Here is a 22,828-nt window from a genome sequence, read left to right as displayed (position 1 = left end):
ATATCTCCTTCTTGCACCACCCTTGTCTTCCTCTCGCTTCTGTCCCGTCCAATACAGTCGGGAACTTGTCGTTCCGTCTTCTTCTCGCCGGGAAACGATCGGTTTTTATCATCTTCCCCTCGCGATCTTCCACGCCATCCCATCGTTCGCGTTCCACGCTGACTTTCCGACTTGGCGCGATGCTGCTTCTCTTTTCTACCGGCAGCTTTTCTCTGCAAGGAAAAGCGAGAGAGCGAGAGCGAGAGCGAGAGAGAGAGGGAAGAAGAACGAGGGAAGGAGAACGACGAAAGACGAAGAGACACGTTTTAACGCCTCGGTGACCTTCGTCGATGCTTGTTCTTCTTCTCCGCGGTGTTCCTCGGATTGTCGCGGTTGCGCGTGTACGACGTTCCTTTCTGATTGCCTAACTAAAGCGAATTCATTCGATCGATGCATCATAGTTGATAAGATTAGACGATCGATCTCTCGTCCATGTTGGCGGCTGTGTGTAGAAACGATCGAACGTGAGACGATTAGATGATCGAGCACGGCTGTATTACCCGGTGAAAGAAGAGACTTGTTCTTTGCACGGATGCTTCCAGCAAATTAACGACAAATCGGAATGAACACGCGGAGATGAGGCAAGATAACGGTTATTAGGAAACGCGATATTGTACTGCGTGTTTGAAATACCAATTTTTGTGTTGAACTTATTGCTTTCAGGGAAGCAACTGTTCCCGACGTTGTAATTTATGGACTATGGAATGAAGATTCAACCTTGAGCATTGGATGTGCTTAGTGGGATCGAGGATTTTATATCTTAATTCTTCGTTAATGGGCTTTCTCCTCGAAGATAAACCGTAAGCTATGCGTCAACCCTCGTTTGTTCCCCTTTTGTTTCTTAGAAATAAAACGATGACAATGGCGAAAAGCTACTCTACAACGAGAAGATAAATATCTTCAAATTCATTAATTAAATATAACGATAAAATAATGTACGGGATATACTGAATTTGGCATATATTAACACGGCGTGCGAAAACGCGGACGAATTAGACGAGGCTCGTCCCTTATTTAAAGAAGAGCGAAACCAACGTGTTGTAGGAAACCAGCATACAAAATTTGAAAAAATTGCAACAAATGCACAAAGAATTCTTATGAAAAGTTAGAAAAACGACTGTAGCTTAAACGTATCCATGGAAGAATAGGGATATCGAGGGAAAAACGAGGAGCAGCCCGAGGGAGGCCCATAACCAAGAGAGAAAAGATCCAGCAACGGGATAGACGGTTTTAATTCGGTGGAAAGCTAATAATTCCGGTATTGTGCGATCCTTACCAACGTTATTGTTTCCCTGCGGGGCCTCGTACTCGCGCAGAGGACTCTTCTCGTATCCTGCTTCCATCGTTCTTTTCAATCGAGCCGAACAATGAGAAGAAGAGCCGGTTCTCTTCCTTTTTCTCCTCCGTACGAGACGATATATATATATATATCTATATATATATATATATATATTGTAGCTTAATTATTGGTTTTATTATGATTTTGTCCTTCTCGCCGAGAGCTTGCTCTCGCGGTCATCATCCCACTGGCGAAGGAAAAAGAAGAAAAGTCGAGAAGGCAGAAGAGGAGAGGCGGTGAACAACAAAAGGAAGAAAAGAAATGGAGACGAGAGAAAGAAGGTGCAGTCTCGATGACAATACGTTTCGTTCTCCCTCTGCCTCTGACGCTTATTAGAACGAAGATGAGAAAGGACTTGGAGCGAGCAAGCAGCTTCATTATTAATTTCGAGGGGCTTGACAACGACCATCGACACTCTGGCTTTGCTCCGCCAAGGTCACGCGTGCCGATTAACCCTCTCGTGGCAGTATTTTAAAAAAGGCACAGAGGGTGGCGTATGAATAGGGTACCGAAGTCGTTGCACGAGTCTCGATCGTTCGATGCCTGTCATTTATTATTTCATTGTGCCTCGGCTCGTTAAGCCGGCAACATAAACTCCGATTGTTTTCGGGTAATCGAGTGTTCATCGCGTGCGGGATGCACATGAATGAAAATAAGCATTGATAATGTTTTTAGAATAAATAATAGATCTTTGTTTGGGAGGCATTTAAAATGAAGATTTAAACCAAATTGGAATGGAGCAAAGCGTTGGAATCACGAATGCAATAATAACAAATGCAATAGCATTTTGTGAAATTTCTCGCAAATGTGAAAGTTAATCTGTAATATTGAATTTTCCATTCGTTACGACTCTAACAAAGTCTACTATTCTAACGAATTCAAGAAAACTTCACCGATAGATCAGGGATACGAGAATTTCATAATTTCTGATTATTTCCAATATTACTAATTTCTGACGTGAATGTCCATTCGCTTTATTTTCATCTTGCAACCTTGCAACGAGTTAAGATCCCGGAAATCGACGCATTCTCGCCGCGATAAATCAGTGTAGTAACAAGGTAGCAGCGGCGGAGCAATTCCGACATTTACACAACCGTGCCAAGCCAGAAAATTGTCCACCTTTGTAAAATTACACGGTCCTGGTTAGTTCCTGACCGATTTCGATCCGCCAGCGCGCACGTGAACCCGGGGGTTGAAGGTATCCCCCGAGATATTCATCGAAAGAAATGAATTCGCACGAAAGCCGCGCTCGAGCTCGGCCGTAATCGCGTGATTGTAACATCGTGAAGCGCGGTAATTACGGTGGCGGCGCGAGCTACGACCGATTTTCTCGGAAGCGATTCGAAAAAGGCGAAACGTCAGCTGACCATATTGTAGTTTACGCGAAAGAAGGGTACGAGGTAAATGGTAGGACCCGAAACGCAGGCGAAACGCAGGCGAAACGCAAGCGGACAGAAGGTTTCGAGCGAGGAGGACGAACGTGTTGGTCGAGTTTGGGGACACCAGAAGGGGAGGAAGGTGGTGAAGGAGGAGGCCGAAGCCAGGGAGGACATGGCATGTCCCCCGTAATTATAGCAACAATAAAACAATTTTGATAATTATCTCAACTAGTGTATGGGAACACACGACATTACAGCGGGCACGGGTATAGAAACGGAAAGAGAGACGCATGGCGGAGAAAGAGAGCGGGGTAGGGGCGGAGGAGAGAAGAGGAGAGGAGAGGAGAGGAGAGGACACAACGACCGGGGCAGAATAATGACAATAATTACCATTTATATGCAAGTGCCGTCATTACCTGCACACGAGCAGAGCACGCATTCAATTTCGTATCTAATTTGAATAATTCAAACAAATCTCTCCTTCCTGCCCTCCTTCCTCTGCACGCTTTATAATCCCAATAAACGCGACGAGACATCGACAGTGATTCGCTTTTTCAGTGCTTACGAAGACTCCTTCTCTACGTTTACCTTGATTCCCTTTTGCGCTGCCCAATTGCACCGGTAACAATCGTTCGCTATCTTTTTTATTAAGCTAACGAGAGGCATCGACAATTTTCCTTTTGTTTCCTTTTTCTCTTTGGATAATCGCGTGCGACGTTTGTTACGCTGCGATTCCACCGGTAAACAACAACGGAAGAATTATTATGTACCGTTTCTGCGATAATTAGCTGATACGTATTCGTGAGATAGAAATCCGGAAATCCAATAGCAACTAACGATCACTCGTGGATTACGAATGTAACGATTTACGATAAAAATGTATTACACGTGTTTCTGGTGTTGTAAGCAGCTTTGAAACGTGCATCGATAATATCGCTGATCGCTTCAAATGGGACGTCGAGTACTGAAACAGTGCCGACCTATCGCTTTAAATTCAATGGTGTGACATAAAAATAATTTCCTCGTCGATTGGATGAGATCGACGCGAACGAGACGCGAAAGGAAAGCGAATTAAATAAATAAGTAGGTCGTAAATTCTCGGAAGCGTTATGCATCCGAGGCACCGGCAGATTTCGCTAAATCAAGCGCAATTACCGATCCGTCGTCTCGTCTGAACCTGCAATTCCCCTATTGCCCTTACCTTCGCAACGATTCCAGTTCCTACCCTGGAATCACTCAATCCCCGTTTACCTCTCCCGTTCGCGCAATGTTTGCGCGCAGTCATGGCACCAGCAAAGTGGCCCTATCAATATTAATCGCAATATTTGCCTGGCATGCTCTTCGTCGCACTCTCTATTACCAATTAATCCGGTCGTGCGAAGTATGCTGCGAACGAGCAGATAGGCCATAACGCGCGAGATGAAGCGAGGGAACGAGAGAGTAAGAGTGACCAGGGGACAAATAAAAATGATGGAAGAAGAAAGACGGACAGAGAGGAAGAGAAAGAACGGGTGAGACAGTGAGACGGTGAAGGGGAAAGCGAGAGGAGCCAGAGAGAAAGAGAGAGAAACGACTCGTTGACGGGTTAGATATTGTGTCAGCCGAGTCGTCCAGCATTAAAAGTAATTACGACGTGATTGACCGAGGGCCCGTTGGCCGAGGGTGAGGCGACGCCGAGGGGAAGGCTAAATCATCGGAGTGACGCACGTAGCTCGTTGTTGCCTCCCAATTATACAATCAGCGAGACCAAGCAGAGGAGAAGCGAGAGGGAAAAACCGAAAGATAGACGGAGAGTGGGAAGGCCAGCCCGTGCAGCAGAAGAAAGAAGCAAAGAATATACTTGGATCTTGTATCTCGTGACGGACGAAAGACGAGAAGAGACGGTGGCGGAATTACGTCAGGAACGTAGTGGGGCAGCCGTGGTCGTTCGAGTTGGCGAAGATCGGTGCCATCGCAACGATAATTGCCAACCGGAACCACTAGCGCGACCGGGTATGGATCGAGGCTCTCGAACATCGACTTTTCACAGCTACTTTCAAGGACAACCTTTGGTACGCGTCAATCGTTCGAAGATTCGAGGGAAGGTGTTTCAATCCGCCCCTGTGCAACATGAGAAGAAGAGGAACACGGACGAAGGAAGATGGACCGATCGCGATCGTTATCGTCTATTATAAAGTCGAGTAAGTTGGCCTGTGATGCAGCTGCCGTTTTGTACGGCGATGACGACGGTGGTTTATAAGTCGTGATCTAGAAACAAATGAGCCATTGTGGAGGACAATCGTTCCGTTAAGGACGGGAGGAGGGCCAAATAGGCGTGAAGAATCGAACGACCGAGCTGGCAAGAAGAAGTAATCGATTTCGAGATGGTTTCCGTCGTACTGCGACGACGTCTAATCCAACCGTTGCAAAAGGAAAACACATTTCGCGCTCGAACACCTCCCAAGTGCTACGCGCTACCATTCTTCATCCGTTTAACGTTTGTTCCTCTCCGTGAATCAACGTGCGAGCTTTAAATGTTTCTATTCTTACGTTACTTTTCGACCAAATCGATCCTGTGATATTGAAATAACGAAGATACAAACTTGGACGAAAATACTGAAACTTGTTCGGCTAGATATAAAAAGCGAGTGGAAGAATGCTAAGAACAACGAGACGAAACTGCACCAATACCACACCTGTACTCGATTAGGTTGAGTATTTAACAGGTGGGTACATACGTAACACCGGAAGAAAGGGAAACAATAATGTTTTGATTTCGTTAGCGGTATTGTTCCAACCATAGTCTTGTGTGCCCTTTGTTTTAAGTACTGGACGCTTGAGTATTTCGCGCTATGAAGTACGCGCCAATTGAGAGACAAAGGGCTGCGCGAGTTGGCAAGGGTGACTCGGTATGACGATATTACAATAGTTTCTATAAAGCCTTTTCTTCGAAGCTATGGCCATTAATGGCGCCCTCTTCCTCTTTCTGCCGATCGTTCATTCCGTTATTTTACTGTTTGACTCGACTTTAGAGCCTTTTCAAGGTTGTACTTGAAGACATTCATCGTGATAAATAGTCTCTTACGTGGCGCGAGCACAATTAACGGAACCGTTTTCACGCGGCAGCGACTCTTCGTGGCGGTTATTCAGAAAAATCCGCTTTGTTGCACGGGAAAATACCAGACGCGAATTTTTTCCCTTTCGGGAAATCAATTTCCTGCCGAAGATGGATATTTTATCAGCGACAAACTCGAGGACTTCGAATCGTTATTTACGATGAATGTGATAATTGAGCGTGAAGTATAGATACGTTACGTTATTGCAAAACGAAAACGTGAGAGAAAATTAATCGAATCCATAGTTCGTTGCCATCGAGCGCACAACAAAGCGTCGTACATATTAACTTTTGAAATCGTCGATCCACGTCGCAAAGCTAATTCGTCGGTGAAAATCGGTGGACACTGGCGAAACGACTTTGTGCTCGTTTATTCGCGATGCGTGTACAAATTCGTATTGCATACACGTACCGTGTATGCCACTCCTGCGTTTAAGCCACCAATTTTACGACATTGCAGAACCGTGATTCAAATCCTGGAAACATTGCTCGAATTAAACACCGACGCGTTCCAAATATCAACATTAATAATATACCAGTGTCTGCATGCCGGTTTAACAGTAACTTTCAGATCGAAAAACATTTTCCTACCTCTTGGCTAATCTACTTTGCGAAAGGAGATTAGATCGATAAGGATTGGGCAGCGAATTAATATTTAGAACGCGGTAAAATTTAAATAACATAATCTACGTGTCAAGGTACAAGAAACACTTTAGAATAAAATAGATATTCCACGGAATTTCAACAATAAATTGTTTATCGCGATATTTTTACAAACTTCACGAAGCTATGAAATCTACGTGGCAGGAGAAAAACGTTTCGAATCCTCTAAGTTCCTTCTTACAAGTAGAAAAAACCAAGGATCGATAATATTTAAGTGAAAAAAGAAATTACAGATGAAACGTTGCGTTAAGAGAACGTCGACCCTTGACGAATCGAGATAAACCAATTCACAGAAAAGCTTCTCACTAAATTTCTCTACTCTAACCATTCCATCCTAGTAACAGCGACCGAGCCATTACCATTAATTGAAGAACAACAATCGAACAGGCTCTCGACCATCATTATCCTCTAGTAGATCGCGTTTCTACGATTCGTTCGGCAACATGAAAGAGTGGGATCCATCCGCGGGCCTTCGCTCGCATTTCACGACTCATCGACGAAAGCCGTCCGATCGATCTTGGATCTCGCGATCCAGGTTCCGTGTTCGATGTGGGACCCGTCGAATGGGCCCCGCGTCAGCCAAGGCAGCTCGCGTCCAACGGTTATCCAGGCACCGACGAGACGCGTCCGCGGTTTGAAAGGTGGGCGCCCCGGCATCGGTTACGAGCCTGGGCGTTAAAATGTATCGAAAAGAGACAGCGTTACGTACGCGGCACGTATTTATGGGCATGAACCCGGTCAGAACGGAGAAAGAGACAGAAGGAGGCGATCGGTATGGACGAGTCGGCGGATCCGGGCTAGGTCGTTCAACCAACCGGTGAACCATCGAACCATCCGAGCGACCGGCAACGGTCGGTGCGGAGCACCTTGCTCTCTTAACAGTCCTAACCGAAGCTAGAAAGAGAGGAACTGGCCCCTCGCGCGGGGACGAGGAAAGCGGCCGGAACGGGCCGCGGAATGGAGCGAGAGAGAGGAGCCGTAACGATCGGCGGTCGCACAGGATCCGCCAATGGTGAGTGACTTTGTGTCTCCGTTGCAAGTGTGAACCGGGCATAAGCGGGCAATCTTACAGAGAAATCGCGCGCGACTGTGCACGCCAATGTTACGATACGCCCGACTCTTCTCGCTCGTGAGCCCTGGCTCCCCAGGGTGGAGTCCAAAGGCTCGCCGGTGTATTAATAACGTCGCCCTGATTTATCGCGACGCGAGGATTTCACTCGGTCATGAGCTCGCGAAAGTGTTTTAAACGCCGGTATCGTGGCTAACTGGTAAATGGATTAATTGAATTGAAAGAGGAAGTTGGATTTATGGATGTATATCGGAGGCCAGTGGGTTTGAAGATGATGAAACGGTAGAATTTTGGTATCGCAAAGCATCTGACTGAAAGATGGTAGTGATATATAGTATGGTAGCAGGATACACGTGCGAGGATATACCTATTTTTCTTGCAAGAGTAGCGGCACGAGAGAAGGCGAATTCGTGCTCCTTTGAAGATGCTCTTAAACGTTTCACAGATTCCAGCTCTGTCAAACAAGTCCCTCCTTCCTTGCTCGTATGCGCCAACGTACGAAAGGTTCGTTTGTTTCCACTTGCTTCGCAGAATCTCTTTATACAGTCTAACGATCCCGTACGTGAAACAGGGTTGTTACACATACGAGAGAAGTCTAACTGGTACGTACATCCCGAGGAAGGCTACGAGTCGGAGCAGCGATAAAACCTTCTCGAAACGCTTCGGATAATTGTTACGAGAAGGTAGGAATCGGAGGAGCGGCATCCGTTATTCGGCGTGCACCGGTGAAATTTAAAAGAAAGAAAAAAGAAAAAAAAACGCGCAGAGAAATAAAAACGAAGATGCGTTGGAATTAAAAGACCGTTGTTTATCCGAGTCTTCCATTGAGTTACTTCGCCATTAAACAGATTAAGGGGACACAATCAAGGAGAAAGCACTTGTCGTCGAAAAAAACACCTAAATCAATGATATCTCGACGGCCTGGAATCGTAAGGTACGCGGGTCTGGCATCCCGCCCACAGTTCAGGCTCCGCACTGTTCACGTCCGTTCCTCCCAAACATAGCAAAATGGAGAAACGTGTTGTCTCGACGTCAAATCGTAGCACGCGGCGAACACCGTGCCTCCCCCGGGCCGTCCATTCCTCGATCTCTGGAATAATATTCCCAACGTTTTTTTACGGGCCACGTATTCAAGACAAGAGGAAGGAAGAAAGGGACCACGGGCTGAACGAGGAGAAGAACAGTGGAAGACGGTGGAGGCGCTCCACCACGGAGAATTGAAAATGATGATTGGCGGTAAGCGGGCTGCCAGCAGTGATGGAGGAGCAGTAGAGAGGTGGTCAGCTACGAGAAACGGACAGAGAAAGGGATAAAGAGAAGGAGATAGAAAGAGGCGATGGGGTACTAAATAAGAAAGCGACGAGGGGGAGGTGGAAGCCGGAGGAGGACATCCAACCTAACCGGAGGGGAAGAGAGACCACTTGGAAGGAAAAAGAGTCAGGAGCGCGCGAATTAAGTCGATCGCAGTGCGTGGAACCACATCCTTCGCGCCCGCTACCTTCGAGGATATCGCTTTTCTTTCGTCCTTTCCCTCCTCGCCCTGTTTCGGCCGCCTCCCTCTCTGTCCCACCTTTTAACGTTGTTCGAAGCGCGTACCTCTTCTTTATTATCGGCATCAAGCATCGTCTTTTGTTTTATAATAACCGGCGTTGCTGCGGTCGCGCCGCTCTCGTAGCTCCTTTTGCAATGCCGGAGGAGCAGCTCTCCAACTACTGCAAAGAGAAGAGAGGAGAGACGCGGGACGGGCAACGAGAGAACGAACGAAAGGAGAGGGGTATCGCGATAAATTGCCAATGCCTCGTAACGCTGACTTCACGCGCTCTTGAACACGCACTTTGGGTATTGTCACTGAAAAGCCGCGTCCCCGTCCACGGCACTATTCTTGTGATTAACCGCAAGGCGAATTATTTCTATCGAAATCGCTCCAACGGGAAAAGTCGGTCCAAAAGGGAACAATGTTTCAAGACAAAGATCGGTCGTGCGAATCGTCGTAAGGAATATTTCGTAAAAAGAAACGGTGACGACAGCTGGCATCAGTCGGCGAGCTTGCGATATTAGACGTAGCCGACGCAAACACGGAGTAATCCCTCGAGCAGCGGGGTGCATCCGGAAGTATTTAAACTCGAGTCGCTGACATTGCGCTCGAAGCTGTTCATCTCGCACCCTCATATTAAATATTCTCCATTGCATCCCGGAGAGGCGATGACCACAGAAATATATATGTACTCTCTCTCTTCTCCTTTTTCTCGTTTTCCATCTTCGTTCTTTTTTTATTCTTTTTGGACTGGAAGACGAGATCGAGCGGACGGATAAGGCTGTGACACGCAGCGACGCGCAGGGCGCCCTTAATCCGGCAATAAAAACCTCGGCTCACGTATATTATTTTATTTAGTTTCCCAAACTGCCACGACTTAAACGCATCCATAATTACCGGCGACTACGTGAACCGCTTAACTTATCGCGCGTTTCGACCGACTCTCTCGACCCTCTGTGCACCGCTGTACGATCGTCCACGGTCGTGTGTGCGTGCACGCCAACATGTATCCTCCGTCGTACGTACGAACGTAATTTATGCGTGCGTGGATTTTAACTCCCACGCCATGAAGGCATACCACGAGATTGTTCGTGCCCACGATTGCGCGTATACCTGTCCGACCCGTAAGAATTATCCGTGTCCATTTGCGACTGGCTCCCGATACGCCCAGCCCGAATTCGGCTCAATGGAGTCGTTATCTATCGGGAACAAGGTGTTGAGAATTCGGACGGTCGCGATATTTCCCTCGTAATTTCCTAGAATCGGATATTAGGGTTTTTATACGACCAGCTCTTCTCTAGCGTCCGTCTCGATCGCTCGATGGACCATGTTAATAAATATATATTATTCTTAAAAGCATGCGATACGTCGAAAGAAAACTGTTGGAATCGAAGATTAGATATGCGTAAAATCTTGGTGCAGCAAGTTGAGTTTAAGTTACGTTTTATTAGAAAGATTTATACGCTTTGTTCGTGGACACTGATCGTAAAATTGAAGAGGCAAAAAATCGTTTACGTTCTCCAGCTTCCATAATGGCAAACTGTCCAGAAACATTAACATCAAATATCAAGCGAACTGACAGTAAGCATTTCATACTTCATACGTGTAATCAAAGTTTAGTTACGATGTAACAGATTATCCATGCAAACGCATAACCCGTGAAACGATTTAAATGATAAAATTCGCAAGGCAAGGAACACCGTAAAATTAAAATTTTCTATCTAGAAATATATATTTCTCGATATAGGACTAAACTTCTTTAACGTGACTTTCAACTAATATTCTTCATTGTGATATTACAATGTATTTTCAATTTTCTCACGGACCGTAAGATTGTAAGAACAAATTCTCAGGGTCTGTTCAGTAGAATTCTTCCAACTTGTCTCAATTTCTAACCGCGTCTCGCGCTGCGAAAGCACTCTGAGAGCTCGCGTTAAATTAACCGCCGGTCATAAATAATATACGTATATATCGATATGTATGTAAATTAGTCGCAATTTTACGTTCGTGTTCGTTGTCTTTTCGAGGTTCGTTCCTCGCCGACTCGAAAGCGAGTTAGTCCCCCTTCGGATAGCATTACTTTCCCTTACTTAGTACCAAGAGAAATAAAACGCATCCCTTATACTTAACTACCGTATAATGGTTTGCAGTCGCCTAGGTAGCAGTCGCGAATCATTGTATCCAAAGCAGAAGCAGCAGCAGCAGCCAGTTCCTTTGGTCTCTGGTCGACGAAGGGAAACACGAGAGGGGAACGGTATAACAAGTGAAGCGCGCGATCAAGAATAATGTGAAAACGGACAGCGCGCGCGGACAAAACGACGAAAAAGAGGAGAACAATGAACGATGCTCGCGCTCGCTCCACGTAGACCCGGCAATTTCGTCGAATTGCAAGCGATTACCGTCGCACGGCAGCTCGAATTTTCCGTTTGTTTGAGTTACGGAGTTGTGCAAGGCCGCGAAATGCTTCGAGGTTCGACGAAACAGACCCACGGCCAACAACACACCAGAAACATCAGAAGACTCTCTCTCTCTCTCTCTCTCTCTCTCTCTCTCTGTCTCGTCTAGAGAATAGCCATAGTTGGAAAAGGGGAGCGAGTTGCACGACGAACAGTTTGAACAACGAGCGCAACGAAGAGGTACAACAAGAAGAAATTAGAGGTCTCGAAGAAGAAACGAGAACGGACAAACGGGAAAGAGATACGGGAAAAGAACCCACACGGTTTACCTGCGCGTATTACCGGTCCGGTAATATGCTCAATGGCCAGCGATTAACACTCAAATGAACTGCGGGAAACACCGGAGTCTCTTGCCCTTTCGAGAGAACCTAGTTTACTCTTTACCAGACTCTTTGTTCGAAACGTTTCTGAATCTTCGTTTGCCTCTCTGTCTGTTTGTCTGTACGTACCACTGCTAGACAATGGTACTGGCTATTCCACGCCACGATTTTTCCGGCTGCCGAATAAAGAAGGAGCAGCCGAGGGAGATAGAGGGGAGATCGGAGAAAGAGAACTCGCGCGCGCGTCTCCAGCAGCAGACCCGCTAGAAAGAGGATAATTCCCTGTAAGTGGATAATGCCTCGACGGTGCTCCTTGCCTACGCACCCAAGATCGTACTCCAACCTCCTGCTTCCTCCTCGTTCTCGATCCTCCTTTCCTACCGTCGTTTCGCATGGTAGTTTTGTGGCTGGTGGTTGAAGGCTTTGTAGTTTGGAGCCCGGTAGTCTCCGTCGCTCCTTCTATCGTTTCTATCTACGCGGTTCTATCTTCGTCTTTCTGCAGGATCCTATTGTACAACTCGCTTTCAAAGTTCCACTCGTTGCACCCGGACGCGCCACCACCGTGGAATTCGCGTTTTTCCTTCTTCGTCGCTTTCTCCCACCTCCTGTCCTCTCCCTTCGCTCCGCTTCACCTTCCTTCCCTCCCCCATCGCTGGCTCTAGGGTTTTATCGCGCGAGATACCCTCGCTGCCGTTTGCGGTTCATCCTCCAATTATCCCTAATACAGAGAATACCGTGGAGCGTTATTATTACTCCCGGCTATTCCCGATTGTTGCTCTTTCCTCGAGATTTTCGTTTGTGCCACGTTGTAGGTGCAGTCTAAACTCGGACGAACAGACGAATGGTAATTGGCCTGATTCTTCCAGTCGAAAATCCATCGGCATATTCAAAGTATTTCGTTGTTTAATATTCTAAGGTATTCAAACGTTTCCAGAGAAACAAAGTTCTTGCTTTACCGCGCGCTATCGAGACAATCGAGGTCTATAATTGTAAAATCGTTGGTATTTTAGATTTAAAAGTTTAACCCTTATGAAAGTGAGCAAAATTTTGCTGCTATTCGATAGGTGTATACGTCGTAAATTCGAAGCTTTGATATTTAAAAGTTTCACGGAAATTCTCACGTAAAGATGGCGAAAAAAATGTGGATGCAGAGAAATTATTTTCATTTTCCGGAGCGAAGTCGTGTTATCGCAAAAGTTTCCACGCTCTGTGATATCTTTTGTCGAGAAATGAAAGCGGTATGTACAGAAAGAGAGGAAAAATATGTACCGAATAGGTTGTTCGAGGTCGTGGATAATTGTCGTATTTCGAGTACGGGCATCGGAGTACGTGCAAACTGTCGACGGTACATCCCTTACGGTTAAACGAACGAAAGAACGTGGTAATACTGTTCGTCGTTAAATCCACGGCGTGGCCTAACGTAGCGTTTCGCATGGCTACAGTGTCTGAAAGGCAAAGAACAGACGGTCAAACGATACACCGCCCTGAAATCTACATTTATCCTCTGAATTTTATAGGCTGCCGTCAGAGCGATTCCGTTGTTCTCGGCACCGAGAGCTTCTCTCTTTGATGGTCTTTCCTGCAACAGCTAAATGCTCGACGCGGCGTGAACGAATCATCCACCGTGCAACTTTTTGCCCGTCGATCGCAATGACTTTTACGACGGTCAAGTCCCTGGGATGGTTCTTACGATCATAAACGTGTCAGCTGTTAACTTTCGATCGGTATGCTATCGCGCGAAGCGATGATAGCGTTAGGAAGCTCGCAACCGAATATCCTATCCGCGCAATGTCTGGCGGAGGAACGATTGATGCGCGTCATTTCGAACGAGAATCCGCAAAGTTGCCGCGTACTTTAACAGTCACGCGTGAATCTCGCGGTTAGCCGATCCTCGAGTCGGTATTTCAGTAGAAATGCAGATTCCTTTCTCTTCGCCAGGTTTCTCGAGTATAATCGCGAAGACGATGCGCGTAAGATCGTAAAAGATCATCGTGCGAACAGAATACGATGGTCTGTCGAGAATTTTAGCTAGAAACGAACGATCTAGGAAAAGGAGTAACGAGTATCGAGTTTCCGCGAAGAATGACGAAACAAGGAAGTAAATTTTACGCTCGTCTAGGTTTCCCGCGCGACCAAACGACGAACGATGGAACAGACAGAGAAGCGAGGAGAAGGAACTGAGTGCAGAACGATCCAGTGCAACGGAACCAGTAGAAATCTCTCGCTACCTTTTCCAGACCTCCAGCGGCGCAGCGATCGAAAACGATCGAATAGAGCAAGGTATTCCGTGTAAAGCGTTCGTCAGGCCAATCGTATAGCGGTGAGAACGAGTTCGCTCGCGTTTCATCGAATGTTCCCATGGATGCCGTGGTTCGTGATGCCGGAAAAATCCATAACGTCAGCCACTAGTAGGCAAAGCACAATCCTATTGGCTCTCTTCCCGTTGCTCGACACACTGCGAGAGAGCCGATAGCGTCCAAGCTGACGAGTCCATAAGCCAAGTTTTCGAGGTGCATCTTGAGACTGCTGCGCGTTCCTGTATCGTGTATACCACGTTGGTCGCGTACAAGTATATATAAGTATTTCCACGTACGGGGATGACTCGGTAGACGACCAGCGGACAGGGATCAGCGAAGACCTCGGCCGAGCACAGTTTTGTTATGAGGATCGTATAATATTCCAGTCAGACTCGCGGCTGTACAACGGGCATCGGCATCCGCGAGCTGAATGACAATTCGGCGGATCCGAAGCGCTGGGTAATTGCCAGCTTAGCCAATCATTATAACGTGTATGGTGGATATGCTACGGGTTGACAGGCCTCGAATAACCGACAGTTAACGGACGGTTGACATTCGTGATTTACGTGAATGCGCCATAAATCTGGCTAGCTCTGAAACCTAGACCCCTTGCGCTCGTGCCTTTTTAACATGCTACGACCGATTCGTTCTAAAGCTTCGGCTACCTTATTTGGAGGATTTGTCTACCGCTTCGTAGATCAGCCGTCGATAAATGTGTTCCTAGTTGATACCAGCCATGGCTATTATACAAAAACTTATATGTCTATCTACATATGACGTAACAATTTGACGACTGACGTACTTAAATTTGATTGCATATCACGAATTGGTATATCAGATATATGAAAAGTTCTTCCAGACATTTATTTATCCTTTACAAGAATCAACTCTGTCTCGGCTTCTATGTCTCTTAACGTACGATGTTTGGCGATTAATTTTTATGCCTTTCTCTTTGCAGTTTCGTATCGACCAGAAACACAACAGATCGTGGATGACCAACTTAGTCAGATTCGCAGCGATCCTCGATTTATTACAAAGCGATCTACTACGATGCGAAGTTATTGTGGAAAACGTATCCATATTAGAAATCGAATTAAATGGCTTCTCTTGCCAAGAAGAAGTAAACGATCGCGACGATATTCCTCGAGGTGAATCGGAATACGATAAATTATTGCAAATAATAATGTCATCGCGTACCGTGGAAGGTGCTCGTTAAACAGAAGGCAGTACAATCGTGCTGCTAATGACCGGAGCAGGAGAGTTGTTTCTTAGTATAACAACGCCAGCGACCGTAGATACTTCGTCACGCGTAGAGGATGTACGAGTCCCAGCGAATCATTAGTAAGGTATCCGCCTTGAAGGCTGGTGCTTTCCTTTTAGCCAGATGCTTTTGTAGATTTTAATCCGCAGATCGTCCGTACGTTGCCACCCAAATGAGATCCTTTATTTCCTCTTAGCTCAATAAACACGATATCTCACTGCAATGCTTATTCGATTGAACCACGGCAACCATGCGATTTCGTAATTCTGCGATTGTCGATATTGACGCAAGCACACGTATTTCTCCTGTGATTTGGTAATATTTACGTTTAGGTTGGCAGTTCATTGTCCCTTAAATATTGCCTTCTCTTTTTTTTTTTTTTTTTTTTTTTAGTTTATTAGACATTTATCGAAGACGATCTTTAAAATTCACCTAATGGCCACGAGATATGTTCCAGCTCGAAAAAAGAAACAATGAGTGGAAATCACGAATTGGAATTTACGTCACATAGTTTTGAAGTTGGTGTGCCGGCTATTTTTACGTGCTACGCGAAGAATGAATAATAAACCGCGTATCCGCGTTTTAACTTCTGAACTGGAGAACAACATATCTGTTCAGGTTGCGTGGGTTATTCGTAGTATAAATGGATATTGACAAAACCATCTAATTAGACTTGTAGCGAATATACCCAAGTGAAAGGTTCGTAGGCGTGGCAGGAAGTGCACAATGGATGGGAAACATGATAGCACACATTAAATATATATGACCGCGAAAACCTGAGGCTAAGAAAGTTACTATACCGCAAAAGGTTAATTACTACGCAGAGTATTATTATTCTTACTACTAGTAATGCAGTTTGATCGCGGACCATGATATTTCCTTTACGTTACCGAATCAAACCTCTTCCATCGAGATCGCGGTACACATAAATCAATTCTTGCCCGATGGAGGCCGAATCACCGCTGTCACGAGCGTAGGGTATTTTATTTCGTATATATTACGTTTTATTAAGCAAAGAATGAAAAAGTCTTGCAATACCGGAAGCCAAGCAACGGATAAATCTAACTATATGCAAAACAACTTTTTACCTCTACGTGATAATTACATGAATTTAAAAAAATAAGGTCGCTCGCATGGTTCAGATAGCCGTTGAGAAATATTTGCATATTTCCTCGTTCTCCAGCGAAGGGTTTCCTTATCAGGCTTTATTCATTTCACTTTCATGGTTATTTTCATAAGTTATATAAAAATACTACCGTGTAAATGATGCGAAATTTAACATACTAGGATCTGATAGATTACCTAAATAAATATAGTAATATGCAAACGCTTTTCGTAGCTACTGCAAATGCAACCTAGAGAATAATAGACGTGTCTTCACCGCCCGTTAAGTAACACGTATTGACTATTTAATTTTACCCTATACTATTAGAGTTTAACACTACTCAAGATATCGTCGGTTATTTTCGTTTTATTTGCCACCACTGAACGCGTGTACGTCGAAGCACGGCGCATTATGTAAATTATTTGTGATGGAGTACACGGTTCGCGGGTTCGTTAGTTAAAGAAAATTATTGCGAGCGGCAAAAAGGATCGCGAAGAAGGATCGAACGTATTAATGCGTTCAAGGAAGGTATGGCCATGTAATGTTTCGAGTTTCTGTTTCAGGAACCGTACGACGTTTCGCGGAACACAACGGCTCGTAAGCGGCCGTCGTGCAGGCGTTAAAGATCTGATGCCCACTAATGACGAAGTCTTGTGTTCACGTGTTGACACTAACTGATCACGAAAAGGAGGACGAAGAAGTGTCAATGATTGCTTCGCTGTGTCATCCTGTCCGTTTGATAAATGGTCAGAACTCTAGCAATATAATACATATTTCAGTACGGAGCATGTGTTTGGTATTTTTTCAAATTCCACCGATTGAATATCCTTTTCGCGGCCATTATCGCCATCCATTTCTTGGCCATAATAAATCGTACAGAATACGTTCATTACGACTGCTATCGCCTAGGTATCGCTGGTGGATCTCCGAGATTCTAAATCAATTAGATTCGAGTTTTACATTTGATCCACCATGTCGAGTTTTCTTCTTATCAACTTCTTTCCGGACAAAAATGTCATAGTCGCAGACCGATTTCGTCTCGTTATTGATTTACAGACACAAAAGTTCTAGAGAAAATTAACGTTACCGACAAAACTTATCGAGACTTATCGATGATTCGCGAATCCCGTCTAAACAGATTCTCTCGACGTTTCATTTCTTGTAACAGATATAAATATAATAGTACGTAATAGGAAGACGAAAGAGGCAACGAGCTAATAAAACGCACTATTAGGTGGGAAATATCGGAGAGAATAGGGTACCGAGAAATCAAGCGTCCGGTAGAAGAATCTCCGGACGGATCCGAACAAGGGTTGGTCGTGCAGGCGTTAAGGATCCGATGACGCTAATGACGAGGCCATGTGTCCGCATATTGACGCTAACTGGACTGACCGCGAAGAAGGAAAGCAAGAAGGATACGAAAGAAGAAGCAGAAGAAGAGAAGAAAGATAAAAGGGGAAGAGGTGGCGATGGTTTGCAGTACCACGAGTAGAGTAGAAGACCGGTGTGCACGGAGGTAACGGAGGTAACAAACGTCTCCTCGAGGCCTCGAGTGTGGTAGAAAGGCGGAGGAGGGAGGGCCGCGGCAAAGGGTTCTTCCGAGGTGAGGAGGCCGTTTTTGAGCCGCGGAGATGATTTACCTTACAACTAACAATATCCCTCCTTACGGCCCTGGCGGATTTATTAGTTCTCTCTCTTTCCTTTAGGGTTAGTCCGCAGAGGTGAGAGGCAGATCGTCTCGCGAGAAGGACCGCGCTCGAGGGAGAAGGAAGATGAGAAAGCCCCAGGCTCGAGCCCAGCACCTCATTACCCGATAATTTACTACGCGAGTAATTAACTGGGCACACAAACGGTGCCACGTTATATACACCCTGCGCGCATATATACGCCTCGACGACTCTTCCCTGGCTCTTTTCGATTCTGCAGGCTCATATATTACCGGTGCCGCGTCCTCTTCCCGATCTATTTATCCCATTCGTTTGTAAGTGATGAACCTTCGACGTGCGAGTGCACGTAGGTATTTTCAAAGACCAGTCTGACAATAATCGCTTGAACGATAGAAAATGAGACGACGGAGGCGGAACCGTGTGCGAAACATCGCCGCGGAATCGTACGTAGTTCGGTGCACCGTGTTTCTTTCGTTCGCACGGTTATAAATGCGACGCGATATTCCTCGTTCGCGCCCAACGTGTTGTATGCTTACAAAGCACCGGCAAACGAGTGTATATATCGGGGGATATCGTATGTTACGAAAGAAAGTATCAATCGAATCCTCGTTACGTGTGGTACACGCTTGTTTCATGATCTATACGCTGTGTTAACCATTCTTCTGTATTTGTACTTTTCAACGCAACGTTACAGGTAGGTACACTTAGTCCGATATTACCTAACAATGTCTCTCTGAGTCTCGTGAGAAGTTTTAACGTTTATCTGGGAATTTACGACCATTTATCTTACCTGTTTGTCATAAATAAGTTTGTGCAAGTCATCCGGTTTTGGAGAAATTGAACAGCGTATCGAACCACTCCGGGGTTAGTTATTTTATTCTCGGGAATTGATCCGAGCAATGAAATGAACAAAGAAGATCTTGCCGTTGAAAGAATAGGACGAAATACATATTTAGACTGTAGTTCCCCTAAACGCATTTCTCGATGCTTTAGTTTCGCAAATATGGATCCGGTGGACACTAAGAATACATAGTATTTTGAGCTCGTCATTAGCATCGGATCTACACGGCCGTTGCTCTGCTGATTCCCCGAGTTGGTGTTCGCAAAATATGGACTGGATCGTTGAAAGGCGGCCGTGTGTCGGCGAGTCGAACGTTTCCGCGAAAGACGGACGGGAATCGAAGAAATCGCCATTTATAGGCGCTACCGAGGTGGCTATCGCTTGTTATTCGTACGAGCCCCGGCACGTTCCTGGATTTTTCATTTGATACGCATTTTACGATTTTTCGCGTGCGACTAGCTTAGCCTCGGCTTCTCTGTGCAGTCATCAGATCGAGGCTGCCTGCATGCTAATCGATCTCTCTGGCTGAGCCAGAGAAAACTATGCATGAAGAATGGTTCGCCGTGCTAGGGCTGCGAAATCGATCGTTCGATTTCTTTCAGCCGATCCGAAAGCCGATTGGCGCGTTTCTATTCGTTGTCATCGTAATTTTCATTACACGATGCGTCCCGTCCATGAATCAACGCTCTACGACATTGGTATACTGATTCGATTAGAAGCACGTGGACGTGATTGATAACAAAAGCGCGAACCGGTACTTTTCCTTTCCCACAACCGCGTGGTGGTTCGCGGGTTCGTACACGGCGCCGATCGTCGGTGCCAAACTTAATTTATTAAAGGTAATATGTTATCATTTTCCGTTAATAAATTTTTGCCACATCGGCAATAATTTAGCAATGCAGGCAGATTAATTTGAGCGTCGCCTCGGCGGGTTGTTAAGCGGACGATAAATATGCCCGTAAATCTGCAACGACAATGTAAATCACACCTCCAAATTTATCATCTTTCAGCTATTTAAACGAAGAGGAGGAAGAGGAAGAATAATTCTAAGACGGGGATGCGTACGAATATTAAAATAAGGTGTCAACCCCTGGACGGTATAATAAATTGCTGGCAAACGGTAGGAACCACCGAAGAGACAGTAGTTTATTATCAGGCCATGAGCACCACTGGCAAACTGACATCGTGTTGACCACCGACACGTTTGCCGAGAAGGATGCATATGCTGGCCGCCGTGGTGCAGAGCAGTTCGGTACGCGAACAGAGCACTAAAATAATAATGCTCGCGACTATAGGGCCCTCTGGGGCTTCGTCGACCGCAGGAGAGGCCGCGAAGAGAAGCAAGAGATGCGTGCCTAGGCCCGAAGAAAAGGCGTCGGAGCTGATTAGAATGAGAATAGACGTGGGTGTGGATGCGTGTTAAAGTTGAACGAGGAGGGAAAGAAAAAAGAAAGGAACTACGTATACGAGAGCTAAGAGGAACACGAGCAACAGAGAGGGAGACAGCTACGGATCGGAGAACGAACAGATGAGAGATAGAAGCGAGCAAACTAAATAATAACCCCCACTTTCGGGCCGAAGCCATCAGCCGTCCTCCGAAACCCGAAAAGACCACCCGGTGCAACGCAACGGAACGAGAAGTTGTGCGCCGAGCCAACAAGTGGGCTCAGGTGAGCAGAGGTGAGCATTTGAAATGGTAATTACGCCCTGAAACCGACGATCGACGATAAAACGATTTCGAATGGTCACCTCGGTTAGATGAAGTTTCACGTGCCTCCGCCGACCGATAGCACATCCTCGCACTGTCCTCTTCTGTAACGTATTTGTCATTTCGAGCCGAAAAAATTTATCGCCTCTCTTCCACGCGTTCCACCTTCGATTTATTCTTCGTTCTTTCTTTTTTCTTATTTGTCGTATTGCGTGAAAACGCGAAGTAAATCTTGTTTCTCGTTATGACGAGCGTTGAAAAGATACATTGTTAAGACGGTACGCACGAACACCGAGCAGGAACAAGTATAAGCTGTTTCGAAGCGCAATACCGGAATTTAATTATTCTTTCGTTCGTGTTGCTCATCTTGGACCACGGCGATCGCCAGGCGTCGGTGCATTATGCATACGAGAACCTGAGACCGGGACTTATGAAGGATCTGATTGAGTTCTGAGTAAATGGCATCTGGTTAGCCAAGCTGCTAATTAAACACCCACAAAGGATACTAACCTCGTGCCTCTTAGGTGTATCGCCTTACAGGCGGACTCGGGTACCGTGTTTGAGTTTCAGTCTCTCGAATCAATTTGTTATATACATTTTGAACCTCTTTCGACGTTTCGAATGTCCTTTCGTAGGATAGAAAAGACTATAACGTTACGAACGAGGCTGGCATCGGAACGGTATCCTGAATCTCTATAATTACACTTTGATACGTCGATCGATTATTATTTAATAATATCCCATTGAACGATATTCCAACGTAATAAATTAAATGCTTAATTTTCAATCAACTGGCAAATAATGCTGTTTAATTACCTGCAACGTGCGTTGGTCTCTTTCCATTGATCGTGGCGGGACATCTCTCACTCGGCATACCTCGAAACACCGAACGTCGGTACATTATGTATACGAGACTCGGAGAGAGAGGTGCGCTTATGAAGGGATCTGATTGAGTTCTGAGTATATGGCGTCTGGTTTGCCAAGCTGCTAATTAAACACCCGCGAAGAGGGTCCCGACACACAGGCACACAAATCACACACCAGCTTTGTCTTACTAACTGTCGCGTTCTCCTTTACCTCGTTTTCTCTTTCTCTTTCTCCTTATCTTTCCGTCTCCGTTCTTCCTTCTCCCTCTTGCATTACCTTCGCAACCAAGAGTCTCTCGTCCTCTTCCTGTTTTCTTTGCTCTTGCTTCCGCTGATTGATATTTAAGCTTGAGTTTAACCCACCCATGATTCCCCCCTTCAGCCACCCTCATCCATGTTCTACGGGGTCGTTAGCGAGCTGCTGCTCCTGGTACTGCCGCTGCTGATGTCCCTGTTGTTGATGTTGGTGTCTGTGTCGTTGCTGGTGATTTCAGCACACCTGGCGAGGAGACTCGGTGGGTACCAGCACGGCTGGTGCAACCGAGGCAATGGCATATACCTCGATTAAATCCGTTTCACTAGCCGATGCCAACATCCTTTGCGACGATTTCCTTCGTCTCTCGGCGACCTAAGTGCCTTATTGCAGTTGCTCTGGCCGGAAACAGGAATGCCATCGAAATGCAGATTCATGAAATCGGCTAAGCCAGCGAAGCAACGCGCCACGACACGAATAATTTGAACCAACATATTTCTGAAGGATGTTGAAATTGGAAAAATCATAATCCACGTTTATGCACTGAAAATACCACACGCTGAATTTTCAACAAAGGGAGAGTATTTCACGAAGGAAGAGAATTCCACCTTTTTCAAGAAGATGCTGCTTTAACTGTATTCTCATACTTGAGCCTACGTTGCGACTAAACTCTAAAAGGGAATCCGTCGATTTCTTCTTTATACGTTATGCTATTGGCTCAACCTCTGCGTAAAACATTATATGCCAATAAATTAAAACATTCACACATGTGTATATCGAATTTTCAAAAAACAAGAGAGGGTAGAAAAGACGCGCGTCGAACGGAGTAGTGTCGGACAGGATCGTAAATCTGCATCGAATTCCACGAGGTGAACCGTGGCCTCACTTTCAGGCCGGGTTGCAGGAACGGCGTCAGCGAGGATATATATGGCTCGCG

The 22,828-nt window shown here is 45.8% G+C and overlaps 1 protein-coding gene across 10 annotated transcripts; it reads left to right on the top strand.

The window, feature by feature from the left end:
- Positions 1-3,304: 3,304 nt before the first annotated feature.
- Positions 3,305-18,844, top strand: LOC122572906. 10 transcript variants are annotated; one of them, XR_006318603.1, is made up of 7 exons: positions 5,652-10,698; positions 11,268-12,177; positions 14,013-14,173; positions 15,149-15,338; positions 17,120-17,302; positions 17,791-18,159; positions 18,263-18,844. XR_006318603.1 is itself a non-coding variant. In XM_043738589.1 (4 exons), exons 1-4 carry the CDS (start codon positions 4,867-4,869, stop codon positions 17,232-17,234), a joined length of 537 nt encoding a protein of 178 aa, XP_043594524.1. In that variant the 5' UTR covers positions 3,392-4,866; the 3' UTR covers positions 17,235-17,341. The 10 variants fall into 10 exon arrangements, 1 of the variants encoding a protein (XP_043594524.1); XR_006318602.1 differs by having other exon boundaries at positions 5,652-12,177; XR_006318605.1 differs by lacking the exons at positions 5,652-10,698; positions 11,268-12,177; positions 14,013-14,173 and adding an exon at positions 3,305-3,378.
- The last annotated feature ends 3,984 nt before the right edge of the window (positions 18,845-22,828 follow it).

This window comes from Bombus pyrosoma, linkage group LG11 (assembly GCF_014825855.1).
Source record: "Bombus pyrosoma isolate SC7728 linkage group LG11, ASM1482585v1, whole genome shotgun sequence".
Taxonomy (NCBI): Eukaryota; Metazoa; Arthropoda; class Insecta; order Hymenoptera; family Apidae; genus Bombus; species Bombus pyrosoma.
The sequence above is the reverse complement of the archived record's forward strand: the minus strand, read 5'-3'. Positions and strand labels throughout refer to the sequence as shown.